Source organism: Ranitomeya imitator, chromosome 8 (assembly GCF_032444005.1).
Source record: "Ranitomeya imitator isolate aRanImi1 chromosome 8, aRanImi1.pri, whole genome shotgun sequence".
In the NCBI taxonomy this organism is placed as follows: domain Eukaryota; kingdom Metazoa; phylum Chordata; class Amphibia; order Anura; family Dendrobatidae; genus Ranitomeya; species Ranitomeya imitator.
Genome location: NC_091289.1, coordinates 23006254 through 23029875, shown reverse-complemented (window position 1 = coordinate 23029875; position 23622 = coordinate 23006254). Strand labels below are relative to the sequence as shown.

Genomic DNA, 23622 nt, shown 5'->3' with positions numbered 1-23622 from the left:
CTTCATGTAAGTAACATGGGGTCATAGAGGCTTAATAATAGAGATGGGACCGTCCCGACGGGAGCACCTTGTCGCGGTGGGATGGCTTTTAGGCTTGTTTCATCAACTAGCGTCAGCAAAGTACACCGTGTTATTTACATGTACTATTACTTTTTTCTTATTTACTTACCGCAGGATATTTGCTTATTTTCGTTTTAACCCCAGTTTATCCTCCTGGATGAGGGAACAAAAACCTAGTGACAGACTCTGTATAAAATACGGCTCTATCAGGTTTCTGTTCCTTTTGTAGCCATCTGTAGCTGCCATTGCTTTCCTTGCTTTTCTGGTGTATTCTGACCCTTTTTTATCCCTTGCTGGAATGACTTGTCATCCTATTGGTACCCCTAATTTAAAGCTAGGCCCAGGCTCACATTATAGATGAGGGCAGCATGGTGGCTCAGTGGTTAGCACTGTTGCTTTGCAGCGCTGGGGTCCTGGGTTCAAATCCCACCAAGGAGAACATCTGTGAGGCGTTTGTATGTTCTCCCCGTGTTTGCGTGGGTTTCCTCCGGGTTCTACGGTTTCATGCCACACTCCAAAGACATACTGATTCGGGCTCGGGATCTAGATTGTGAGCCCCAATGGGGACAGCGACGACGTCTGTAAAGTGCTGTAGAATCAATGGTGCCATATAAGTCAGTGAAATAAGTGAATTGATGGCTCTGCTGGATTCACCCGGGGGAATATAGTCCAACTCGTCTTCATTCTCTCCACGGTAGGAGCTGGTTGTAAGGACTCAAACACTGTTATATATTTTGCCGACGCTTTGAACTTTTTAAACTTATGTTCCATCCCTTCCCTTAAAGTGGATCAATCACCGGGCTTCACAATACAAACTGCCCATATAACACCTGGAGCGATTATACTTGATTATACTGTTGTATTTTGTTTGGAAATCCATGTCAGAATGGCTGTCTAATCATTTTAGAGAGTTTAACGTAATCTCCACTCAAAGCTGATTGACAGCTCCTCAGTGTCCATCCTCCCTGCTGCTGAATCTCTGCCCATCCTCCCTTATAGACAGCTCCTCAGCGTCCTTCCTCCCTGCTGCTGAATCTCTGCCCATCCACCCTTATAGACAGCTCCTCAGTGTCCATCCTCCCTGCTGCTGAATGCTCATCCACCCTTATAGACAGCTCCTGTGTCCCTGCTGCTGCTGAATCTCTGCCCATCCACCCTTATAGACAGCTCCTCAGTGTCCATCCTCCCTGCTGCTGAATCTCTGCCCATCCTCCCTTATAGACAGCTCCTCAGCGTCCTTCCTCCCTGCTGCTGAATCTCTGCCCATCCACCCTTATAGATAGCTCATGTGTCCCTGCTGCTGCTGGATATGCCCATCCACCCTTATAGACAGCTCCTCAGTGTCCATCCTCCCTGCTGCTGAATCTCTGCCCATCCACCCTTATAGACAGCTCCTCAGTGTCCATCCTCCCTGCTGCTGAATCTCTGCTCATCCACCCTTATAGACAGCTCCTCAGTGTCCATCCTCCCTGCTGCTGAATCTCTGCCCATCCACCCTTAGACAGCTCCTCAGTGTCCATCCTCCCTGCTGCTGAATCTCTGCCCATCCACCCTTATAGACAGCTCCTCAGTGTCCTTCCTCCCTACTGCTGAATCTCTGCCCATCCACCCTTATAGCCAGTTTATAGCTATAAAGCTCCTGATAGCCAGTTTCCTACTCCACACTGATGAGGGGCAAAAACCCTGAAACAGCTGTCTGTGGATGGATACCATGCTTTGCATAGGTGGTTTTCCTTTATTGAGATGTTTTCCTTTATTGGATGCTGCCCTTCCCTTGGTTGTTCCTTCCCGGGGAAAGGCCTGGCTATTCACTGCCTGCGTTGAGAAACATGTGATGGTGTCTCCGCAGCTCCTCTACATGCATTTGCATATTTGGGGGCAGTGTTCTGGATCACTGCGTTGAGAAACACGTGATGGTGTCTCCGCGGTGTTGGATGTTTTGGTCTCCACGAGGTCAATCATCCGTGCCTTTATAGACATCCACCCTTATAGACAGCTCCTGTGTCCTTGCTGCTGCTGAGTCTCCCCATCCACCCTTATAGACAGCTCCTCAGTGTCCTTCCTCCCTGCTGCTGAATCTCTGCCCATCCACCCTTATAGACAGCTCCTCAGTGTCCATCCTCCCTGCTGCTGAATGCTCATCCACCCTTATAGACAGCTCCTGTGTCCCTGCTGCTGCTGAATCTCTGCCCATCCACCCTTATAGACAGCTCCTCAGTGTCCATCCTCCATGCGGCTGAATGCCCATCCACCCTTATAGACAGCTCCTGTGTCCCTGCTGCTGCTGAATGCCCATCCACCCTTATAGACAGCTCCTGTGTCCCTGCTGCTGCTGAATGCCCATCCACCCTTATAGACAGCTCCTCAGTGTCCATCCTCCCTGCTGCTGAATCTCTGCCCATCCTCCCTTATAGACAGCTCCTCAGTGTCCTTCCTCCCTGCTGCTGAATCTCTGCCCATCCACCCTTATAGACAGCTTCTCAGTGTCCATCCTCCATGCTGCTGAATGCCCATCCACCCTTATAGACAGCTCCTCAGTGTCCTTCCTCCATGCTGCTGAATCTCTGCCCATCCACCCTTATAGACAGCTCCTCAGTGTCCATCCTCCATGCTGCTGAATGCCCATCCACCCTTATAGACAGCTCCTCAGTGTCCATCCTCCATGCTGCTGAATGCCCATCCACCCTTATAGACAGCTCCTGTGTCCCTGCTGCTGCTGAATCTCTGCCCATCCACCCTTATAGACAGCTCCTCGGTGTCCTTCCTCCATGCTGCTGAATCTCTGCCCATCCACCCTTATAGGCAGCTCCTCAGTGTCCATCCTCCCTGCTGCTGGCTCTCTGCCCATCCACCCTTATAGACAGCTCCTCAATGTCCCTCCTCTCTGCTGCTAAATATCTGACCACCCTTATAGACAGCTCCTCAGCTCCTCCATGCTGCTGAATCTCTGCCCATCCACCCTTATAGGCAGCTCCTCAGTGTCCATCCTCCCTGCTGCTGAATGTCTGCCCATCCACCCTTATAGACAGCTCCTCAGTGTCCTTCCTCCCTGCTGCTGAATCTCTGCCCACCCACCCTTATAGACAGCTCCTCAGTGTCCATCCTCCCTTCTGCTGAATGCTCATCCACCCTTATAGACAGCTCCTCAGTGTCCCTCCTCCCTGCTGCTGCTGAATCTCTGCCCATCCAGGTTCTTAAACCCCACAATCTGTCAGCGCCCAATATTTATTAGTGACTGGTTCACTTTAAGACTTTAGTTAGTTTTTTTTATCCCAGGAGGTGCCGTGAGAGTTGCAGGAAAAGTGGAATTCTGCTGCTGGAGATGGCTTGTAAATAAAGATGAATGGAGACAGATATCCACTGCTCCTGCCAACAAATTCATTATACGATTAAAGCTTGAAATCTGCAAATTAGAAGCTGTCAGCCATCAACCTCCCACACAAGACCACGCGCCGGAGGCGGGCGCGGAAAATGCGGGAAGCAGCAGCTCTTTGGAGTAAAAACCATTGTGAACTTTTTTTTTTGTTCATATTCCAAAAGTTTTTAGGGCTAGCAGGTGATGGCAGAGTGGAGAACTTTACATGTTGCTGAATATGACTCCCCCCAGAACATACATAGAGATCATTAGCATTCTAACGTTTCACGCACAGTCGTCTGCAATCTGTTGTACTCCAGCTGTTGTGAAATGACAACTCCCATAATTTAAATGGTCGGTCTACCCCAAATTGACAGTATTGGCTATGAGGTGCACCCTGGGTGTGGCCAAGAGTCTTTGTGCTCATTCCATCCACTTCTTTTGCATGCCACGCCTCCCTGACTGGTGATTGGCAGCACTGGCTTTCCTGAGCTTTCTTACTGACCAGTGCTCGCTCCAGGCAAGTCAGTGCTGTCAGTCACCAGTCACAGGTATGTCACAGGTCTGTGAAACAGTGCTTTGAACCTCTTGGCCACACCCAGGGTGCCCCGAGCAGCCTAATTAGCATATTTGGTTAAACTTCAGTTTTTGCAGAATGGAGCTGGCTATTAGATCATGAAATGCGTTTTTTTTATTTTTCCCCTTTAGGGAGTAGATCCCGTAGAAGAGTTTGTGCCAGCATATGTGATGTGCAGTACAGACCAAAAGTTTGGACACACCTTCTCATTTAAAGATTTTTCTGTATTTTCATGACTATGAAAATTGTACATTCACACTGAAGCCATCAAAACTATGAATTACCACATGTGGAATTATATACTTAACAAAAAAGTGTGAAACAACTGAAATTATGTCTTATATTCTTGGTTCTTCAAAGTAGCCACCTTTTTGCTTTGATGACTGCTTTGTACACTCTTGGCATTCTCTTGATGAGCTTCAAGAGGTTGTCACCGGGAATGGTCTTCCAACAATCTTGAAGGAGTTCCCAGAGATGCTTAGCTCTTGTTGGCCCTTTTGCCTTCACTCTGCGGTCCAGCTCACCCCAAACCATCTCGATTGGGTTCAGGTCTGGTGACTGTGGAGGCCAGGTCATCTGGCGTAGCACCCCATCACTCTCCTTCTTGGTCAAATAGCCCTTACACAGCCTGGAGGTGTGTTTGGGTCATTGTCCTGTTGAAAAATAAATGATGGTCCAACTAAACGCAAACCGGATGGAATAGCATGATGTTGTGGTAGTCATGCTGGTTCAGTATGCCTTCAGTTTTGAATGAATCCCCCACAGTGTCACCAGCAAAGCACCCCCACACCATCACACCTCCTCCATGCTTCACGGTGGGAACCAGACATGTAGAGTCCATCCGTTCACCTTTTCAGCGTCGCACAAAGACAAGGTGGTTGGAACCAAAGATCTCAAATTTGGACTCATCAGACCAAAGCACAGATTTCCACTGGTCTAATGTCCATTCCTTGTGTTCTTAAGCCCAAACAAGTCTCTTCTGCTTGTTGCCTGTCCTTAGCAGTGGTTTCCTAGCAGCTATTTTACCATGAAGGCCTGCTGCACAAAGTCTCCTCTTAACAGTTGTTGTAGAGATGTGTCTGCTCCTAGAACGCTGTGTGGCATTGACCTGGTCTCTAATCTGAGCTGCTGTTAACCTGCAATTTCTGAGGCTGGTGACTTGGATAAACTTATCCTCAGAAGCAGAGGTGACTCTTGGTCTTCCTTTCCTGGGGTGGTCCTCATGTGAGCCAGTTTCTTTGTAGTGCTTGATGGTTTTTGCCACTGCACTTGGGGACACTTTCAAAGTTTGCCCAATTTTTCGGACGGACTGACCTTCGTTTCTTAAAGTAATGATGGCCACTCGTTTTTCTTAGCTGCTTTTTTCTTGCCATAATACAAATTGTAACAGTCTATTCAGTAGGACTATCAGCTGTGTATCCACCAGACTTCTGCACAACACAACTGATGGTCCCAACCCCATTTATAAGGCAAGAAATCCCACTTATTAAACCTGACATGGCACACCTGTGAAGTGAAAACCATTCCCGGTGACTAACTCTTGAAGCTCATCAAGAGAATGCCAAGAGTGTGCAAAGCAGTCATCAAAGCAAAAGGTGGCTACTTTGAAGAACCTAGAATATAAGACATCTTAAGTTGTTTCACACTTTTTTGTTACGTATATAATTCCACATGTGTTAATTCATAGTTTTGAAGCCTTCAGTGTGAATGTACAATTTTCATAGTCATGAAAGTACAGAAAAATCTTTAAATGAGAAGGTGTGTCCAAACTTTTGGTCTGTACTGTATGTCAGGTGATTAAAGTCTATGCATAATAATAATAAACGTAAACCAGGATTTGTAAAGCGCTATTGCAAGTTAGCACTAGATGGCAGTGTTCTATCATAAATGCAATCCAATTTTTGGATTGTTTTTACGTTTGTGCTTTTAGACTTAATGTGATTTGCAGAACCGTACCTTAGAGGGATGTTCTCAGGATTAGCTTAATATAGCAAATAATATATTTAAAATCACATTATTTAATATTATTGTTATTGTAAGCTGATTGTCGTTTTGGAAAAACCTCACCACTTTTTTTTTTTTTGTAGACCACTCTACCCCTTAATTGTTCTGGCTTATCCGGGTTTGTGAACAGCCGTACACCCTGCTGTACACCCTGCTGTACACCCTGCTGTACACCCTGCTGTACACCCTGCTGTACACTCTGCCCCTGCATGACCTTCCAAATCTTAGCAAATGCACAGAGCGCAGAACCTTTTTCTTGCCCTGATCCACTGTGCATGCGAATGTACGACCACTGTTTCCTTGCAGGAGCAGTTTTTCGCCTCCCTTAAAGGGGTGCTCTAGGAATAGAGTAAAAAATGAAAAACTTTATAAGTAATGTTCTAAAAAAAAAAAACTTTAATTCACAAATCAAATTCATTTTAGCTAGGGAGGTAATCACTATAGTATTTCAAAATGGCCATCGTCATGTTACATGACACATAGCTGCCCTAGAATAGTAGTAGGACAGGAGCCTGTGAGCATGTGCAGTAGGTAGCTCTGCCCCTTCTCTTCATGTGCAGAAAGATGTAGCCCCAGTGGATGACCTTATGTAACACTGGAGGTATCAGGGATGCTGAGGTAAGAGGCTGCTCACACTGCTGTCCACCCTATCTATAATCTAATTCTGGAGATACTAAGGGTGCTGAGGTAAGAAGAAGCTGCTCACACTTCTGTCCACCCTGTCTATCTGATCTAATAATGGAGATACCAGTAGTTCTGAGGTAAGAAGAGGCTGCTCACACTGCTGTCCACCCTGTCTATCTGATCTAATACTGGAGATACCAGTACTGCTGAGGTAAGAAGAGGCTGCTCACACTGCTGTCCACCCTGACTATCTGATCTAATACTGGAGATACCAGTACTGCTGAGGTAAGAAGAGGCTGCTCACACTACTATCCACCCTGTTTATAATCTAATACTGGAGATACCAGTACTGCTGAGGTAAGAAGAGGCTGCTCACACTGCTGTCCACCCTCGTCTATCTGATCTAATAATGGAGATACCAGTACTGCTGAGGTAAGAAGATGCTGCTCACACTGCTGTCCACCCTGTCTACTTTAGCACTGGAGATATCGGGGTGCTGATGTAAGAATAGGCTGCTCACACTGCTGTCCACCCTGTCTACTTTAGCACTGGAGATATTGGGGTGCTGATGTAAGAATAGGCTGCTCACACTGCTGTCCACCCTGTCTACTGTAGTACTGGAGATATCGGGGTGCTGATGTAAGAAGAGGCTGCTCACACTGCTGTCCAGTCTTTCTGAATGCTCAGCGGCTGCTCATATAACCTATACCACATACTGCCAAGTTTTCTCCAGGTCACAGCCATTAATGTCTATCTCACAGGCCCCTGTACTATTCTATGGCACAATCACTTGAATTGGGCCGAGAATTCCTGAGTAAAAAATGAAACTGGACCATGTTACTGAAGCATTCCCCTCATTCTGAGGATCATTGGGGGTCCCACAGGTCAAACCTGTAGTGATCACTAAGTGATGACATATTCTAGCGATAGTCAATGTCCCTCGAAGATGGAAGTAACCCATTTGGGGATAAAGGAAACCTCTTTAAAAGGACTTTTGGATAGTAAAGTAAAAAAATAAAAAAGTATGACAAGGAGGAGTTGCAACTCTAGTATTGGGCTGGAGACCAGAAGAAGCCTGTCCCTTTTTTTTTTTTTTTTTTAAGGTCCCCCTATTTGCTTTCCTGATTGGCTCGAGTTAAAGGGGGATGGGAATTTGTACCAGGTTGTTTTCGATTCCCGGGCTGGCAGCTAGGGAGACTTAAGACTTCAATCGAATGTGTCGTATCAGTATGTTCTTTTCTAGCTTAGGAGATGAGCAAGAAGATTTAAATTACCCTGGTCCAACGTCCAATTTGGTCCTATGTAGCAGCCGGACCCCCAGGACACTTTTCACCTCTAGGCCGGTAGTCCTCAGTATGGCATCATGGGCGCCTCTGCCACTTTGTAGGCTCCTGCAACGTCACATCGCAACACGTGATGAGGTTGCGGGTTCCTAGTAAGCGCCAGAGGTGCCCAGGTGTAGGATTGCCGGAACGGAGATCCAAACTCGAAGACGGAGACCGGGTGTAGAACAGATATTGTTTCTACTCATCCATAGATACAACCAGGTAATGTGAGTATGGTCCGGCACACAAGATTCTCTTGGTGAGCCAACCTTCCTTTCCGTCTCGGCCTCCTTTGAATATGTTAAGATTACAGACAAGCCAGTTCCGAGATTCTTTTTATTGTTTAACATTTCATTCATTTTGATGTCTAAATGTCACAAGACGCCAACGCTTCCAAGAAAATGGCTGTGACAAGTGGCCCTAAGATGACATCGGCCCCTTGTTTTAGAGTTCAGACCAGGGCATCTGCTTCTCCGAAACAAAAAAAAAAAAAAAAGTCTCTCCTTGTAGTTCTGACTCCGGTATGGGGAGAACGAGGGGGGTAAGAAGGATCAAAGATAATCTAAAATAAAATGGACTAAGGTTTGGAATACAGAGGAAAGCATTACCGCGTAAGCCCCCCATCACCGAGGAAGATTGCAACACCACAGAAGTCGGGAAGCCATGCTGGGCACCCGCAACTCTAAGTCAGATAGTGGTTTTTTGTTTTTTTTTGTTTGTTATCTGCAAACCCTTTTAAGGTTTCCCTTCCGCCTGTGTGTGTTTTAAGGAAACCAAAAGCAAATGTGAAGTGTTACGGAGCATGAAGTTCTATGAATATTTATGATGAACTTCACACGTTGACAAATTCCTATTTTCTTGACATAATGGGGTCATCAGCTGGTTGTGACCCCGGACACATGGAGCCGTGTATAAACTTGCTTTTTTTTATTTTTTTCCCCTTAAAATATCTCTGGATTGACGGCGGTGGTCTCATGAATACGGCTTTGAAGTGCTGATTTTATACAGTTTTTTGATATTTCGACACAAAAAAAAAAAAAAGCAGACAGAAGAATTGCTGCTGACACGAGGGACGATAAATACCATAAACCTTGACTGAGAAAACCCAATGTAATATTTCTTCTATTAGAATGCAAAGTAGCAATCCGCTTTGCCCATCTGTCATGTCGTATTCTTTTGGGGTTGCCCCATGAGTTTGGGCAACACTTGTTCTATTGGGGTGTACGATGTCGTAAAGGATGTGGGGTCTCCATCTCCCGATCCTTCGCTCTTATGTCCCGGAATGGACAGGTGCTCCTTCATACCCATTATGTTACTCGGGCAGCCATTAGGGTTGAATAAGAGGCATGCTATACTACATTTCACCTATAGTGGCTGCTGCAGAGAAACGTATACCTCGATGAGGTTCCTCTGGTGTATTAAAAGCTGATCGCCAGGGATTGTCCAGGCTTAGGGTCTATTCACACTTTCATTACTTCTCTGTTAGACATCAAAGGCCAGAATAATGTAGCCCGGAGAGTTATTTTCTCCAGTAAAATAAGCATAATCCTCGTGAAAAAACGGTCTACTCTGCAGGTGATGGAGCAAGAGATTCTATACATATATTCTATTATATACATAATTGTAGGAAAAATATTTCCTATACAGTAAGGTTAAACCTTTATTCTCAGCTTAGATGTCCAGTGGGTGGTCCTGCTTGGTGATTGACAGATGTAGGACCGCCCTCTGGACTCCTAAAATGAGTAGAGGTTTACATTAAAATAAATATTAGTTTTCTTAAATGTTTTCTTAGAATAATACTTATTAATCTAGTTGGTCAATTTTTTCTAGGAAATATGTTGCCAGCAAATTCTGAAAACTGTAAAAGCAGCAGATCACAAAAAAAACTCTTCTAAAAAGAATGGTTGTGTTTTAGACAATTTCTGACTTTTCCTGTAATTACTATGTAATTATGTATAAAAGTGATCTTTTTACAGTTAAGATTTTAATTTTTTCTTAAAGGAAAACAGTCACCAGTCTTTTGTCACCTAATCTGGGGGCAGATACCCTGATTTCCAAGGATGTGTCACTTATTGGGCTGCTTGCTGTGGTTTTGATAAAATCCCTTTTTTTATCAGCAGGAGATTTTCACTAGATAGGTAGTCTAACCGCGCCCCCACCACTGATTGGTAGCTTTCTGCACAGTGTACACAGTAAGCTGCCAATCAGTGGTTAGGGCGGGGTTATACACAATTAAGCAGACAACTGGTAGATCCACAGCAGGTAAAACAGGGATTTCATCAAAACTGCAGCAAGCAGCCCAGTAAGTGACACATTGCTGGAAACAGGGTCACTACATCCTGCAGTTCTCAGAAGTGGTAATAAAAACATTGTGTCAGATTCCCATCTTCATAAATAAGTATTTTTCGATGATGGTTGAAATACAAGCAATTGGACCTCCACCAACTTATGATATTCCATCATTTTGTAAGATGTAACCCACCCCTCCTCTCCACTTGAAAGGGTAGCTTCCATCTTTATAGTTGATATTATTGGATAGCGCTTTTGGAATTCACTGCTTATGAACATTTTCATCCATTCTTGAGATATTAACATTTTTCTGTTTGTTTACAGCTTGTTACCTTGGAAACCGACCACTGATGTAACCTAGCAGAACATGCGGAGTGCTTTCAAGGTCTTATTCTCTTGAGTTTGTAAACACTGTTTTCAAGCTGGCCATGTTCACTGGAGAAAAATTGTTACCTCCTAATCCCCGGCAAAGCTTCAGCCTCGTTTTTATAAGCAAGACCTCAGCAGTGGTCGGTCTCCTTAGCAACTAGATGTAAACAAAAGCAAAAAATGCTAATATCTCAAGAACGGATGAAAATTTTAAAAAGCCGTAAATTCCAAAAGTGCTTGTATTTTCAAGGGCTATCCAACAATATCATCTATAAAGAGGGAAAGAACTCTTTTAAAGAGAGGGGTGCGTTCACATCTGAAAAATAGATGACATCTCATAAGTTGGTTGGGGTCTAATTGTTGGAAACTCCTCCAGTCCTGAGATTAAAGAACTGTAACGCCAGCAGGGAACTCGAATGGTGAAGTTTATACTGTGAGATGGCTAAAGAAAATGTTTTGCCTAGGATGTGATTTTTGTTGATCCGTCCTGCAAGGGACATAGGGTTTGTCTTCATTCCGCGCGTTTATTGAGCGGGAAATGATTGGGATGAATAATGTACCGCTCACGTTTAATCAACGGCTTTCCTGTTTCGTAACCGGTCATGCGGGCCACTCCAGATAACTCCACTTGGATGTTCTGCCAGAACCGATCTCCGCCGCACGTCTGGGAGTCGCGACCTGGGTCTAGACGTTTGTTATTGTGAGAGATCCTGATGTTGTAAAACTACGTTGTCACCTCTTATAAGTGTCTATTATGAGCATGTAAAGGGTTTTTTTATGGCAGTAATCTGTCATTTTCTACTTTATTATAGGTATTGAACATAATTAGATTTGTTTTTATCTTAAAGGCTACAGACCCCCCCGATAAGTATTTTGTGGACTGATCTAATTTTCAGGTTTTTCTGTTCTGGGAGTGTCCCTCCCAGTAATGTAGGCTGGATATGAGCTTTGTGTATATCCAAGGTTCTGTCTCACTCTTCAGCATTATAAGTCTCCTCACTCTGACTTGCCAGGCTTGGCTTGTCGCTCTCCACAAGGAGAAACGTTACCCATTAGACCCCAGTCCAGAGCCTCTCACCTAGCCAAATCAGATCTCATACTTTGCGCTGATGAGGGGGAACTCTGTGTTTTGCAAATTGACATTCTTTTTTGTCATATTGCAAGGCTCGTCAAAGAGTCGATAATTGACTTTTAGGATCGCTGCTTCCTATAGGTGGCACTAGTTCTACTCCTCTTCCTCTCCGAAGAGACAATTTGCATATTTAATTTCCCAGAGGAGCATTGCATGGCTTATAAGTCTCCTCACTCTGACATGTCAGGTTTGGATTGTCACTCTCCGTTAGGAGAAATGTTACCCCTTAGACTCTTCAGCGTCAAAATGGTAGAAACAATTTAAGGAAAACTATTTATAAAGTTGCCTTACTTTGTATTTAGGAATGAAATAAACAATTAAAAAAATTCTATGCTATATGTTTTTAAGTAGTTGAAATTACAGTTTCAGCAAATAATGGTATTTTTTTTTGTCTTTTCGTAAATCCATCCAATTTTTCAAATACGGTATGTTTCCCACATGATTTTCTTTTGATTTTCAAGATCTTTTTGCTGGTCTTCAATAGTAATATAATTTTCCTGTTTACTACTTCTGGGTACAAAAATCAGTCCTGACCCGGCGTTGGACATACAAGACCATGGATTGCTATTAGACCTTTTGATGATGGGGTACAGCAGTCCCAAACTATGCACTTATGCTAGTAATAATTCATAGTTCACACCAATCTTGTGCATAAGTTTCACCTGGTGAGATGGGTTATCGAAGCCATAGGTCAGGATGAGAACATGGACCAAAGGTGATTGCACAGCAGGCAGGAAATGCTAGACAGCACATGGATCAGTGAGGACTAGGATGACGAAAAGAACAAAGCCAGGAGCGTGGATATATATATATATATATATATATATATATATATATATATATATATATATATATATATATATATATATATATATATATATATATATATATATATACAAGGGCTGTAGATATGTAGTCAGTCCAGCACTTGCAGCAAGCAAATGGCTGAAGGCAGAGTTGTGTGCTATCAGAAGTCAGAGACGTAGGCAATCTGCAAATAACTGGTTAACCGCAGGCAGAAGTGATGCTTGCTTGTTTTAATAGAAGATTACATACTGTTTCCCCTGGTGCTGTAGTGTGAACAGTACCATTTATAGATGATATGATCTGTTATGCATACAGCAGAAGAATGGTTAACTGCAAAATGAGCAACAATGAACAGGCAGTTGAATACTTGCAGAGATGATCAGACTGTTGCAACAGCGCTATAGTGTGAACAGCACTAGAATAGCAAACAAAAGTTTGTGATGCTTACAGCAGACTAATAGTGACCTCCTCTCTGAGGCAGGAGAGAAATGCAGATGGATAGTTAACAAGCAGATCTTTTCTGAAGAGATGATTAACCATCATCATAATGCCGAGGACTCAGACAGCACATAGCTGTCTGAGTTGGCCTTAGAAAGTCTTGAGTGATGGCTTGGAATTGCACAAAAGGGAAATGGCCCTAGTGGAAGGAACTAGGAATCGGCACTTAAGCCAGGACATGTGAATAACCCACACCTTTTCTGCTCCGTGTGTGCACCTCCCCGTGGGCCATTACTCTGATACCTCTGTACTGTAGGTAGCTGTGCACCTTTTGTGTCCAGCACATGACCAGGAATGCTGTGAGCACCGTGTTTGGCATATATGCCAGGGAATTGCACTGAATGGATTGTTGAGTAGCGGTGTGCCCCTTATGGTGCCATACGTCAGAGCCTTATACCGAGTCTCATAGTCATCCACATTCATACAGAATTTCATTGAACCTCCCTCACATCAGTCCGTTCCGTGTTACAGATCTCTTCCGTGTTTTGTCTCCAGGTGGCTTGTCTGATCCGCGTTCCTTCAGAGGTCATTAAGCAAAGAGCCCAGGTATCTCCGTCCTCCACCACCTACCAGATGTTTGCCAGCACCCTCCGCCAAGAGGTAAGAGCTCATAAGATCCGAGCGGCGATCCCTGCAAAAGTCTCGCCGTGTGCCTTCTAACTTCACAGAAAACAGGGTCCTCTCCTTATATGAACTCCTGGAAATCCAAATACTGTCAAAATATTTGAGTCAACGCAGAAAAAGTTCTGATCGGAGGTAAAATATTAGTCGAGCGTCTCCGGATGAACTCGCAAGAACCCTACGATCACTTTGAAGTCTCCATCCAAGGCGTTTATTTTGCACCGGACCTTAAAAGGCCTCGTACCATTTATACCGTACGTCAGCAACCTGTAGCTTATCAGTTGTGCTACTCCCAGTATGTGGCTTTCGGGGCATGCTGGGAGTTGTAGTTTTCTACCTACAGGAGAGCTAAAGTTTACGGACAAAATGTTTTTTTCAGAAGTTGGAGAAGAGCAGACAAAAATTGGAACAATTTTATAAACCTCAATAAGATCCAAAAATATATTAAAAACCTCTACCATTCATGAAATGTCTTAAAGGGATCCTGAGATATTGGATATACAGTCCCATCTGTGGTCAGCATGTTATAGAGCCGGAGGAGCTGAGCAGATTAATATATAGTTTTATGGGAAAATTTCCATCTACCTTGCAATTATTTCATGTTGATTCCTAGGCTGTCAATCACTGATAAGGCCGCCCACTGGACTCTTTAGCCCAGAATAGTCAGAAATTTAAATAAATACTGTATCAGTGTGCTAAATATAATTTTTTTTCCTCTGTGCTCTATAACATTTAGGTTGGACATCACGATCAAGACAGTGTCACTTTAAAAAAAGATGTTGTTGAAAATATTCCTTTAAGGCCGTATTGGGGTCATTGGATGATCCCACCGTTATCTGAGAACTTTTGAAAAGAAAAATTTTATTTTTTCTTTGTTTGATGCCAACTTGGTTTCCATTGTTATTACAGGGAATCCGAGGCCTATACCGAGGTTATAAGAGCACAGTCCTGAGAGAGGTAAGACCCGCGACTGTTTCATTAGATGCGTTTTCTAAAGGAGAACATACCATAAAATTCTGACGGTATAGTAATATATTTTGTTCTAATTTTTTTTCTAGTTTATTATTATTATTATTATTATTATTATTATTATTATTATTTTTAATATTCAGCTTATGACTTTGTTTAGTGACTGACCTTTCCAACTCGACACAACATTCATACTCGCCAACAGTCCTGATTTTTGCAGAGGCAGTCTCACAAATTGGTCTGAAATGAGGCATGGCTTTGCAAAACCACGCCCATAAGTGGGTGCCTTTTGAGTTCCAAGCTATTATGGCAGCATTCCCAGAAGGTCATTAAACCAGATAGTCTTATACTTTTTGTATTTTTGCATTGGAAATTTTGGTAAATTTTCCTTTCAGAATTTTGAATTTTAGTTAAATCAAAAAAAGGTTTTATGGTGCTTAGTCAGGGGTTCTATGAATGTTTCACCAGATTTTAGGATTATTGTGTTCTTGCTATGGGGAATAAACAAATTGGAAGCCACTCCCCCATATGTGTTCCTCCTCCTTGTGTCGTTGCTCCCCTCAGTTCCACAGTTATACCCCTTGGTAATAATGCTATTTGTTCTTCAGCCTTAGAATCATAGAATGTTAGAGTTGGAAGGGACCTCCGGGGTCATCGTATCCAACCTCCTTCTCAATGCAGGAGTCACTAAACCTTCTCAGAAAGATGTCTGTCCGGCCTCTGTTTGAAGACTTCCATTGAAGAAGAACTCGCCACCTTTCGTGGCCGCCTGTTCCACTCATTGATCACTATCCAAAAAGTTTTGTTCTAATATCTAATCTGTAGAACCTTGTAAAATCCTGTCTTATTAAATTGTCCTTCTGGCAAAAGGCGTACAAAATGTCCCCCTGCAGTCGGCTATCATTGTGGTTAAGATAATCTAGTTTCCAAGTGTTCAGTTTCCCTGCAGCACCCCCACAGGAGGAAGAAAGCATTGCACAATTCCTATTGAATTGCATAGCGGGCGGCATCGGTTCCTCCAAAGCAGGAGATTCTAAGTGTAGGTCTCTCTCCGAATTGGGTTCTAGACCCAAACAACAAGAATGGGTTTTCTAAACTCGTGAACCCGTTTTTTTTAAGAGACCTCCTCTGTGATCCATTCATCTGAATACACTCCGCACAAGAACTCCGTCCTGTACTTATTTTACGCTCCACTAAACACATGTAATTTTCTTCAGATTTCATCAAGATGGAGATGGAATACAAAACCCAACAAGCCCCCGTGATTTATCCGAGGGCGCGTGAATAAATGAATACAATTCCATTCTCGGCAAAACCGATTTTGCATAAGTAACAAATGGGCGAAACCCACAACTCCAGCTCAACTCTGCCATCCTCGTAAAATCCATTCTGACATATGTCAGCGCAGTAATTAATTTTCCCGGCTGATAGAAAGGAGCGGTAGGTGACCTTTTCCAAGGTGTTTGCGCGGATCAAAATGGCAGCACTTTTGTAAGGGATTTAATTGGGGTCTTTTTCCTTTTGTGTTTGTCCATAAAAGAACCTTCAAACCTAATTCTGCATGAAATATTTGTTAATTTCCAGAAAGCCGTCAGAGGAGTGAAAACAATTATTGTTATGGTGAAACGCCCCTATTTTATTTTATTTATTTTTTTTTTATTTATATTTTTTAGTCTTTGGAATAAATGTGGCATTTTCTTGTTTAGGAGGTAGCACGCAATTAATAATGGAGTCCACTTTATCGTGGAGATTATTTTATTTTTAATTTTTTTTTACCCTCTTTTTTTTTGTCAACCTGAAACCTAAAAAAAAATTTGATCTAAGATAGATATATATATATATATATATATATATATATATATATATATATATATATATATATATATATATATATATACACACACTGTACAGACCAAAAGCCAAAAGTTTGGACACACCTTCTCATTTAAAGATTTTTCTGTATTTTCATGTCTATGAAAATTGTACATTCACACTGAAGGCATCAAAACTATGAATTAACACATGTGGGATTATATACTTAGCAAAAAAGTGTGAAGCAACTGAAATTGTTTTATATTCTAGGTTCTCAGCCACCTTTTGCTTTGATGATTGCTTTGCTCACTCTTGGCATTCTCTTGATGAGCTTCAAGAGGTAGTCACCGGAAATGGTCATCCAACAATCTTGAAGGAGTTCCCAGAGATGCTTAGCACTTGTTGGCCCTTTTGCCTTCGCTCTGCGGTCCAGTTCACCCCAAACCATCTCGATTGGGTTCAGGTCTGGTGACTGTGGAGGCCAGGTCATCTGGCGTAGCACCCCATCACTCTCCTTCTTGGTCAAATAGCCCTTACACAACCTGGAGATGTGTTTGGGGTCATTGTCCTGTTGAAAAATAAATGATGGTCCAACTAAACGCAAACCGTATGGAGTAGCATGCCGCTGCAAGATGCTGTGGTAGCCATGCTGGTTCAGTATGCCTTCAATTTTGAATAAATCCCCAACAGTGTCCCCAGCAAAGCACCCCCACACCATCACACCTCCTCCTCCTCCATGCTTCACGGTGGGAACCAGACATGTAGAGTCCATCCGTTCACCTTTTCTGCGTCGCACAAAGACATTGTGGTTGGAACCAAAGATCTCAAATTTGGACTCATCAGACCAAAGCACAGATTTCCCCTGGTCTAATGTCTGTTCCTTGTGTTCTTTAGCCCAAACAAGTCTCTTCTGCTTGTTGCCTGTCCTTAGCAGTGGTTTCCTAGCAGCCATTTTACCATGAAGGCCTGGTGCACAAAGTCTCCTCTTAACAGTTGTTGTAGAGATGTGTCTGCTGCTAGAACTCTGTGTGGCATTGACCTGGTCTCTAATCTGAGCATCTGTTAACCTGCGATTTCTGAGGCTGGTGACACGGATAAACTTATCCTCAGAAGCAGAGGTGACTCTTGGTCTTCCTTTCCTGGGGTGATCCTCATGTGAGCCAGTCTCTTTGTAGTGCTTGATGGTTTTTGCCACTGCACTTGGGGACACTTTCAAAGTTTGCACAATTTTTCGGACTGACTGACTTTCATTTCTGAAAGTAATGATGGCCACTCGTTTTTCTTTACTTAGCTGCTTTTTTCTTGCCATAATGCAAATTCTAACAGTCTATTCAGTAGGACTATCAGCTGTGTATCCACCAGACTTCTGCACAACACAACAGCATGTCCAGACCACATATTACCACCACATGGTGACCAACTACATACAAGGAACAAATACCAACACAACATGACCAGACCACATATTACCACCACACAGTGACCAAATAATAGCACATACAAGGAACAAATACCGCCACACCATGGCCGGACAACATATTACCACCACATTGTGACTGAATAGTACAATACTGATCATTAATAAAAAATAAAAAAAATCACCCACCATAAATATATAATTGGTTATTATGCTACCCACCATTCCAAATATAAATTATAATCCGCCACTGTCCCCCCACTATCTGTACATAACCACTTTCCCTATTTAATATATAAATTAATTAGCACCTGTACTCCCTCCCCCAATTTATGTCCAGTCACTTTATCCTCATTGACCCCACTATGAACCTCCCGCTCTAACCCTTACCCCGATTCATTATAGTTACATGCCCCTTCTGCCTCAATTCATTGTCATGTCTTCTCTCTCCCACCCTCTATTCATTATCAACTGCTCTTCCCCACCCTCAAGATTCATTATTTGCTCTCCCCACCCCCACCTTCAATTCAATTGCTGTCCACCGTTCCTCACACTCACTCGATGTGCAGTCCCCATCACCCCCACTTCATCATTTGCAGCCCACCTTACTACATCATTTAGTCCCCTATCCCCCTTCACTTCATCTGCAGTGCCCTTAATCGTTTGCAGCCCCCTATCATTTCATCATGTGCAGTACCCCCTCAAACACAATTCATCATTTGCAGTTCCCATCACCCCCACATCATCATTTAGGCCATGTTCACACGTTCCTGATTTCCCTGCTGTTTTTTCTGCACTAAAAACCGCAGCTCTTGGCAGAAAACGCAGGTGCGTTTTTTGGTGCTTTTTGGTGCGTTTTTTGATGCGGTTTTTTATGCAGTTTTCTCTGCAGAGTCTGTGTTTTCTAGGAAGTTTTTTTAGGGTTAAAATGGCTGAAAATACCCTAACCCTACCCCTACCCCCTAACCCTACCCCCTAACCCTACCCCTAACCCTACCCCTAACCCTACCCCTAACCCTAATCCTACCCCTAACCCTAACCCTAGTTCTAACTGTAGTGGGGGGGGGGAAAAAAAAAATTCTTTATTTTATTATTGTTACTACCTATGGGGGTGATAAAGGGGGGGGGGGCATTTACCTTTTTATTATTTTGATCACTGTGAGGTTATCACAGTGATCAGCATGCGCCCGCCATTTTGGAAGATGGCGGCGCCCAGGGAGAAGACGGCCGGACGGACACCGGGAGGCCCGGTAAGTATAAGGGGGGGAGATTAGGGCACGGGGGGGCGTCGGAGCATGGGGGGGTGGGATTAGGGCACGGGGGGGCAGCCACACTGCAGCGGTTCTGCACCACAAACCGCAGAAAACCCGCAGATATTTTTTTCGTCTGCGGGTTTTACTGCGGGTTTGACCTCACAATGGAGGTCTATGGGTGCAGAACCGCTGCAGTTCCGCAAAAAGAAGTGACATGGTACTTCTTTTTTGCCGCAGCTATTCAGCGCGGCTTTTTTTGGGATTTTCCGCAATGTGGGCACAGCAGTTCCTGTTTTCCATAGGGTACATTGTAATGTACCCTGCATGGAAAACAGCTGCGGACTCGCAGCGGCAAAATCGCGGCGGTTCCGCATTAAAAAAAGGATCGTGTGAACATGGCCTTACGGTTCCCATCACCCCCACATCATTTGCAGTCCCCATCACCCCCACATCATCATTTGCAGTCCCCATCACCCCCACATCATCATTTGCTGTCCCCATCACCCCCACATCATCATTTGCAGCCCCCATCACCCCCACATCATCATTTGCTGTCCCCATCACCCCCACATCATTTGCTGTCCCCATCACCCCCACATCATCATTTGCTGTCCCCATCACCCCCACATCATCATTTGCAGCCCCCGTCATCCCCACATCATCATTTGCAGCCCCCGTCACCTTCACATCATTTGCTGTCCCCATCACCCCCACATCATCATTTGCCGTCCCCATCACCCCCACATCATCATTTGCCGTCCCCATCATCCCCACATCATCATTTGCCGTCCCCATCATCCCCACATCATCATTTGCCGTCCCCATCACCCCCACATCATCATTTGCCGTCCCCATCACCCCCACATCATTTGCCGTCCCCGTCACCCCCACATCATCATTTGCAGCCCCCGTCACCCCCACATCATCATTTGCAGTTCCTGTCACCCCCACATCATCATTTGCAGTCCCCTATCCCCCTTCACTTCATCTGAAGTCCCCCTTACTTCATCATTTGCAGCCTCCTATCATTTCATCACGTGCAGTACCCTCTCAAACACACTTCATCATCTGCAGTCTCCCCCCCACCTCACCCATTTAAAGTGTTTTCAGCAGTGAGGCAGCAGCTAGAATGTATGGGCTGCTGAGAGGACCTGACAGGAGCCCCTACATTCTAGCACATTCACTACTGAGATTGCTAGAATGTATGGGCTGTAGTCAGGACCTGCAGGGAGCCCATACAGTCTAGCTACAGCCGAGCAGGAGCTGCGCAGCCGACTAGGTGAGATGGCCCTGCACAGCTCCAAGAAGGCTCCCGGGCCCCAGCGCCGACGTGTGCGCCGCAGTGCACAGTATTTTAGTGCATGATGGGGCCCGATCAGTAGACGCACAACAGTGGGGCCCCGGATCTGTGGGCCCCTCTGTGTACTGCTGCTGACCGGGCCCCATACAGCAGTAAGGGCAGTAATGCCCTGATGGCGGCCCAGCATATACATTTTTGATTTATTTAGAATGAAAGACTGGTTAAATCCCCCCCCATCCAAATAAGTAAATTCACTTTAAAGTGAGCTCTTTTTTTTTCACTCAAAACTTTTACGAAATAATTTCTAGGCTGCCTTCACTCCCCTCCCCTCCCGCAACCTCACAACACCGTAAATATTAGAGATGATCTGGTCGCTTTGGCCATGGACACCTTGGGTTCTTCGGTGTGGTTTTCCGGCCATTTGTGATGTATTCTGTATTCATGCAAATCATAGGATGATCTTCAGATCTGAGAAGGTCATGAAATTCAGTTTGCTCCTCTGCACAACTAGAGAGCGCTGACCTGGACTGGTTTTGCACGACTCAATCCGCTCATCTTTAGTAAATATGCTTCTGGTGCGCATTCCAGTTTAATAAGTTCCTGTTCTCACGCTCTACACTTTTTTATTTTTGTGTTAACTGTTCTTTTTCATCATGCTGCCGATGCTTCCTTTCCCTCAGTTCCCAGATTGCCATTGTAAAATTGTGTGTTTGCCCCCAACTGAAAGCTTGCCTCTGAGTATTGGTTGTACGCAGTTTGTATGAAGTATCAGACTTGCTGCACAGAGAGACGAAGCACCACTTCCCGTGGAGGAGGGACAAAGTGATACCCCCCACTTCCCAGAGAGAAAGGACAAAGACCCGCTCCCTCCACTTCCTGTAGAGAGGGTACAAAGACCCGCTGCCTCCGCTTCCGGTAGAGAGGGGACAAAGACCCGCTCCCTCCACTTCCTGTAGAGAGGGGACAAAGACCCGCTCCCTCCACTTCCCGTAGAGAGGGGACAAAGACCCGCTCCCTCCGCTTCCTGTAGAGAGGGGACAAAGACCCGCTGCCTCCGCTTCCTGTAGAGAGGGGACAAAGACCCGCTCCCTCCGCTTCCTGTAGAGAGGGGACAAAGACCCGCTGCCTCCGCTTCCGGTAGAGAGGGGACAAAGACCCGCTGCCTCCGCTTCCGGTAGAGAGGGGACAAAGACCCCCTGCCTCCGCTTCCTGTAGAGAGGGGACAAAGACCCGCTGCCTCCGCTTCCAGTAGAGAGGGGACAAAGACCCCCTGCCTCCGCTTCCTGTAGAGAGGGGACAAAGACCCGCTGCCTCCGCTTCCGGTAGAGAGGGGACAAAGACCCCCTGCCTCCGCTTCCTGTAGAGAGGGGACAAAGACCCCCTGCCTCCGCTTCCTGTAGAGAGGGGACAAAGACCTGCTGCCTCCGCTTCCAGTAGAGAGGGGACAAAGACCCCCTGCCTCCGCTTCCTGTAGAGAGGGAACAAAGACCCGCTGCCTCCGCTTCCAGTAGAGAGGGGACAAAGACCCGCTGCCTCCGCTTCCGGTAGAGAGGGGACAAAGACCCGCTGCCTCCGCTTCCGGTAGAGAGGGGACAAAGACCCCCTGCCTCCGCTTCCCGTAGAGAGGGGACAAAGACCCGCTCCCTCCGCTTCCTGTAGAGAGGGGACAAAGACCCGCTCCCTTTGCTTTCCATAGAGGGTGGACAAAGACCTGCTCCCTCGGCTCTCTGTAGAGGGCGGACAAAGACCCGCTCCCTTTGCTTTCCGTAGATGGCGGACAAAAACCCACTCCCTCCGCTTTCCATTAAGGGCGGACAAAGACCCGCTCCCTTTGCTTTCCATAGAGGGCGGACAAAGACCTCTGCCTCCGCTTTCCGTAGAGGGCGGTTGGAGACCCGCTTTCCGTAGAGGGCGGTTGGAGACCCGCTTTCCGTAGAGGGCGGTCGGAGACCCGCTTTCCGTAGAGGGCGGTCGGAGACCCGCTTTCCGTAGAGGGCGGTCGGAGACCCGCTTTCCGTAGAGGGCGGTCGGAGACCCGCTTTCCGTAGAGGGCGGTCGGAGACCCGCTTTCCGTAGAGGGCGGTCGGAGACCCGCCCCCTCCGCTTTCCATAGAGGGTGGACAAAGATCCGCTTTCCCCACTTCCTATAATCTTCTCAGAAACTCTGCTACTAGAAATGGATTACACTCAACAACAGGCAGTGGACGGCAAAGTAGACAGAAGAGACTTGTTGGCCGGCACAATGGAGGTGTTTTTTTTTTTTTTTTTTACAGTCTTAAGACCACTTAATTTTTAAATAAAGTGATTTGTAGATTAACTGTTGATCGCATTGTCTGAAAGCACAGGGACCATTTAAAGGTTTTCCTTTCGCAAGTCTGAGTTTACCCAGAATCTATTTGTAGACTATATCTATGAAGACGCATAGTTCTGCTATGGAGCTGTATACCCAAACCCTTCATATTAGTCCACTTCCAACATTTTTTTTTTCTTCTTACTCTTATATGATGGAAACACTGCATTTGGCTGCATTATTGAGCGTAGACTTTGGCTCCGATTTCCTGTAACCTTTTTTTTTTTTTTTTTCTTTTTTGTAACGTACTTCTGTTATTTCTAGCTTTTATTAATTGTCTCGTGTTGGAGCGTTTTCTTCTGCTGCCTCTATTAAAATGCAACCACAACCCACGTAAGTTTCCTAAGAGGGAAAACAATGATCTGCTCAGCGCACGTTTGTTCTCCGCGCATCAAGTCAACTGGTCGAATAATTGTGTCCGATCGGAGAAACATCTGTCGGGACGGCGTCCGTCCTGGGCTTCATGGGAAATAAGCTGTTTGGAATTTTTCCATTAGGCAAATGTAAGTTTTAAGCAGATGTCTTTTAAATGGACACTATTATTAATAGGAAATTTTACACGAGAAGAAACCAAGCTCCTTGCCTAATCGGAGGCTTGATGTAACGGGTGGGTATAATGCGCCGGGCCGGGCTCTACCTTCATGTTTAGGGCAGACAGATAATCTTTCCTCCAGAACAAAGAAAAAAAATTAAAAAATAAATAAATAAAAAATGTTCTATTAGCTCAGGCCTCAAAAAGCCACCTGTCTATTTTCCCTCAATAAAACATTTTTTTTTTTTGTCCTCATACAGCTTTTTTATTTTTTTTTTTATTTCAGAGAACGGATTAAGCCTCTAATGCCGTCTCGGATAACACCGAA

At 44.9% G+C, this 23622-nt stretch overlaps 1 protein-coding gene across 1 annotated transcript in view; it reads left to right on the top strand.

The window, feature by feature from the left end:
* The window catches only part of SLC25A26 (solute carrier family 25 member 26), a 117008-nt gene that overhangs the window by 37706 nt on the left and 55680 nt on the right, over window positions 1–23622 (top strand). Inside the window, exons 4-5 of the mRNA XM_069736558.1 lie at window positions 13536–13640; window positions 14571–14618. Of these exons, the coding sequence (XP_069592659.1) occupies window positions 13536–13640; window positions 14571–14618 (153 nt within the window). The remainder of the gene's footprint in view (window positions 1–13535; window positions 13641–14570; window positions 14619–23622) is intronic.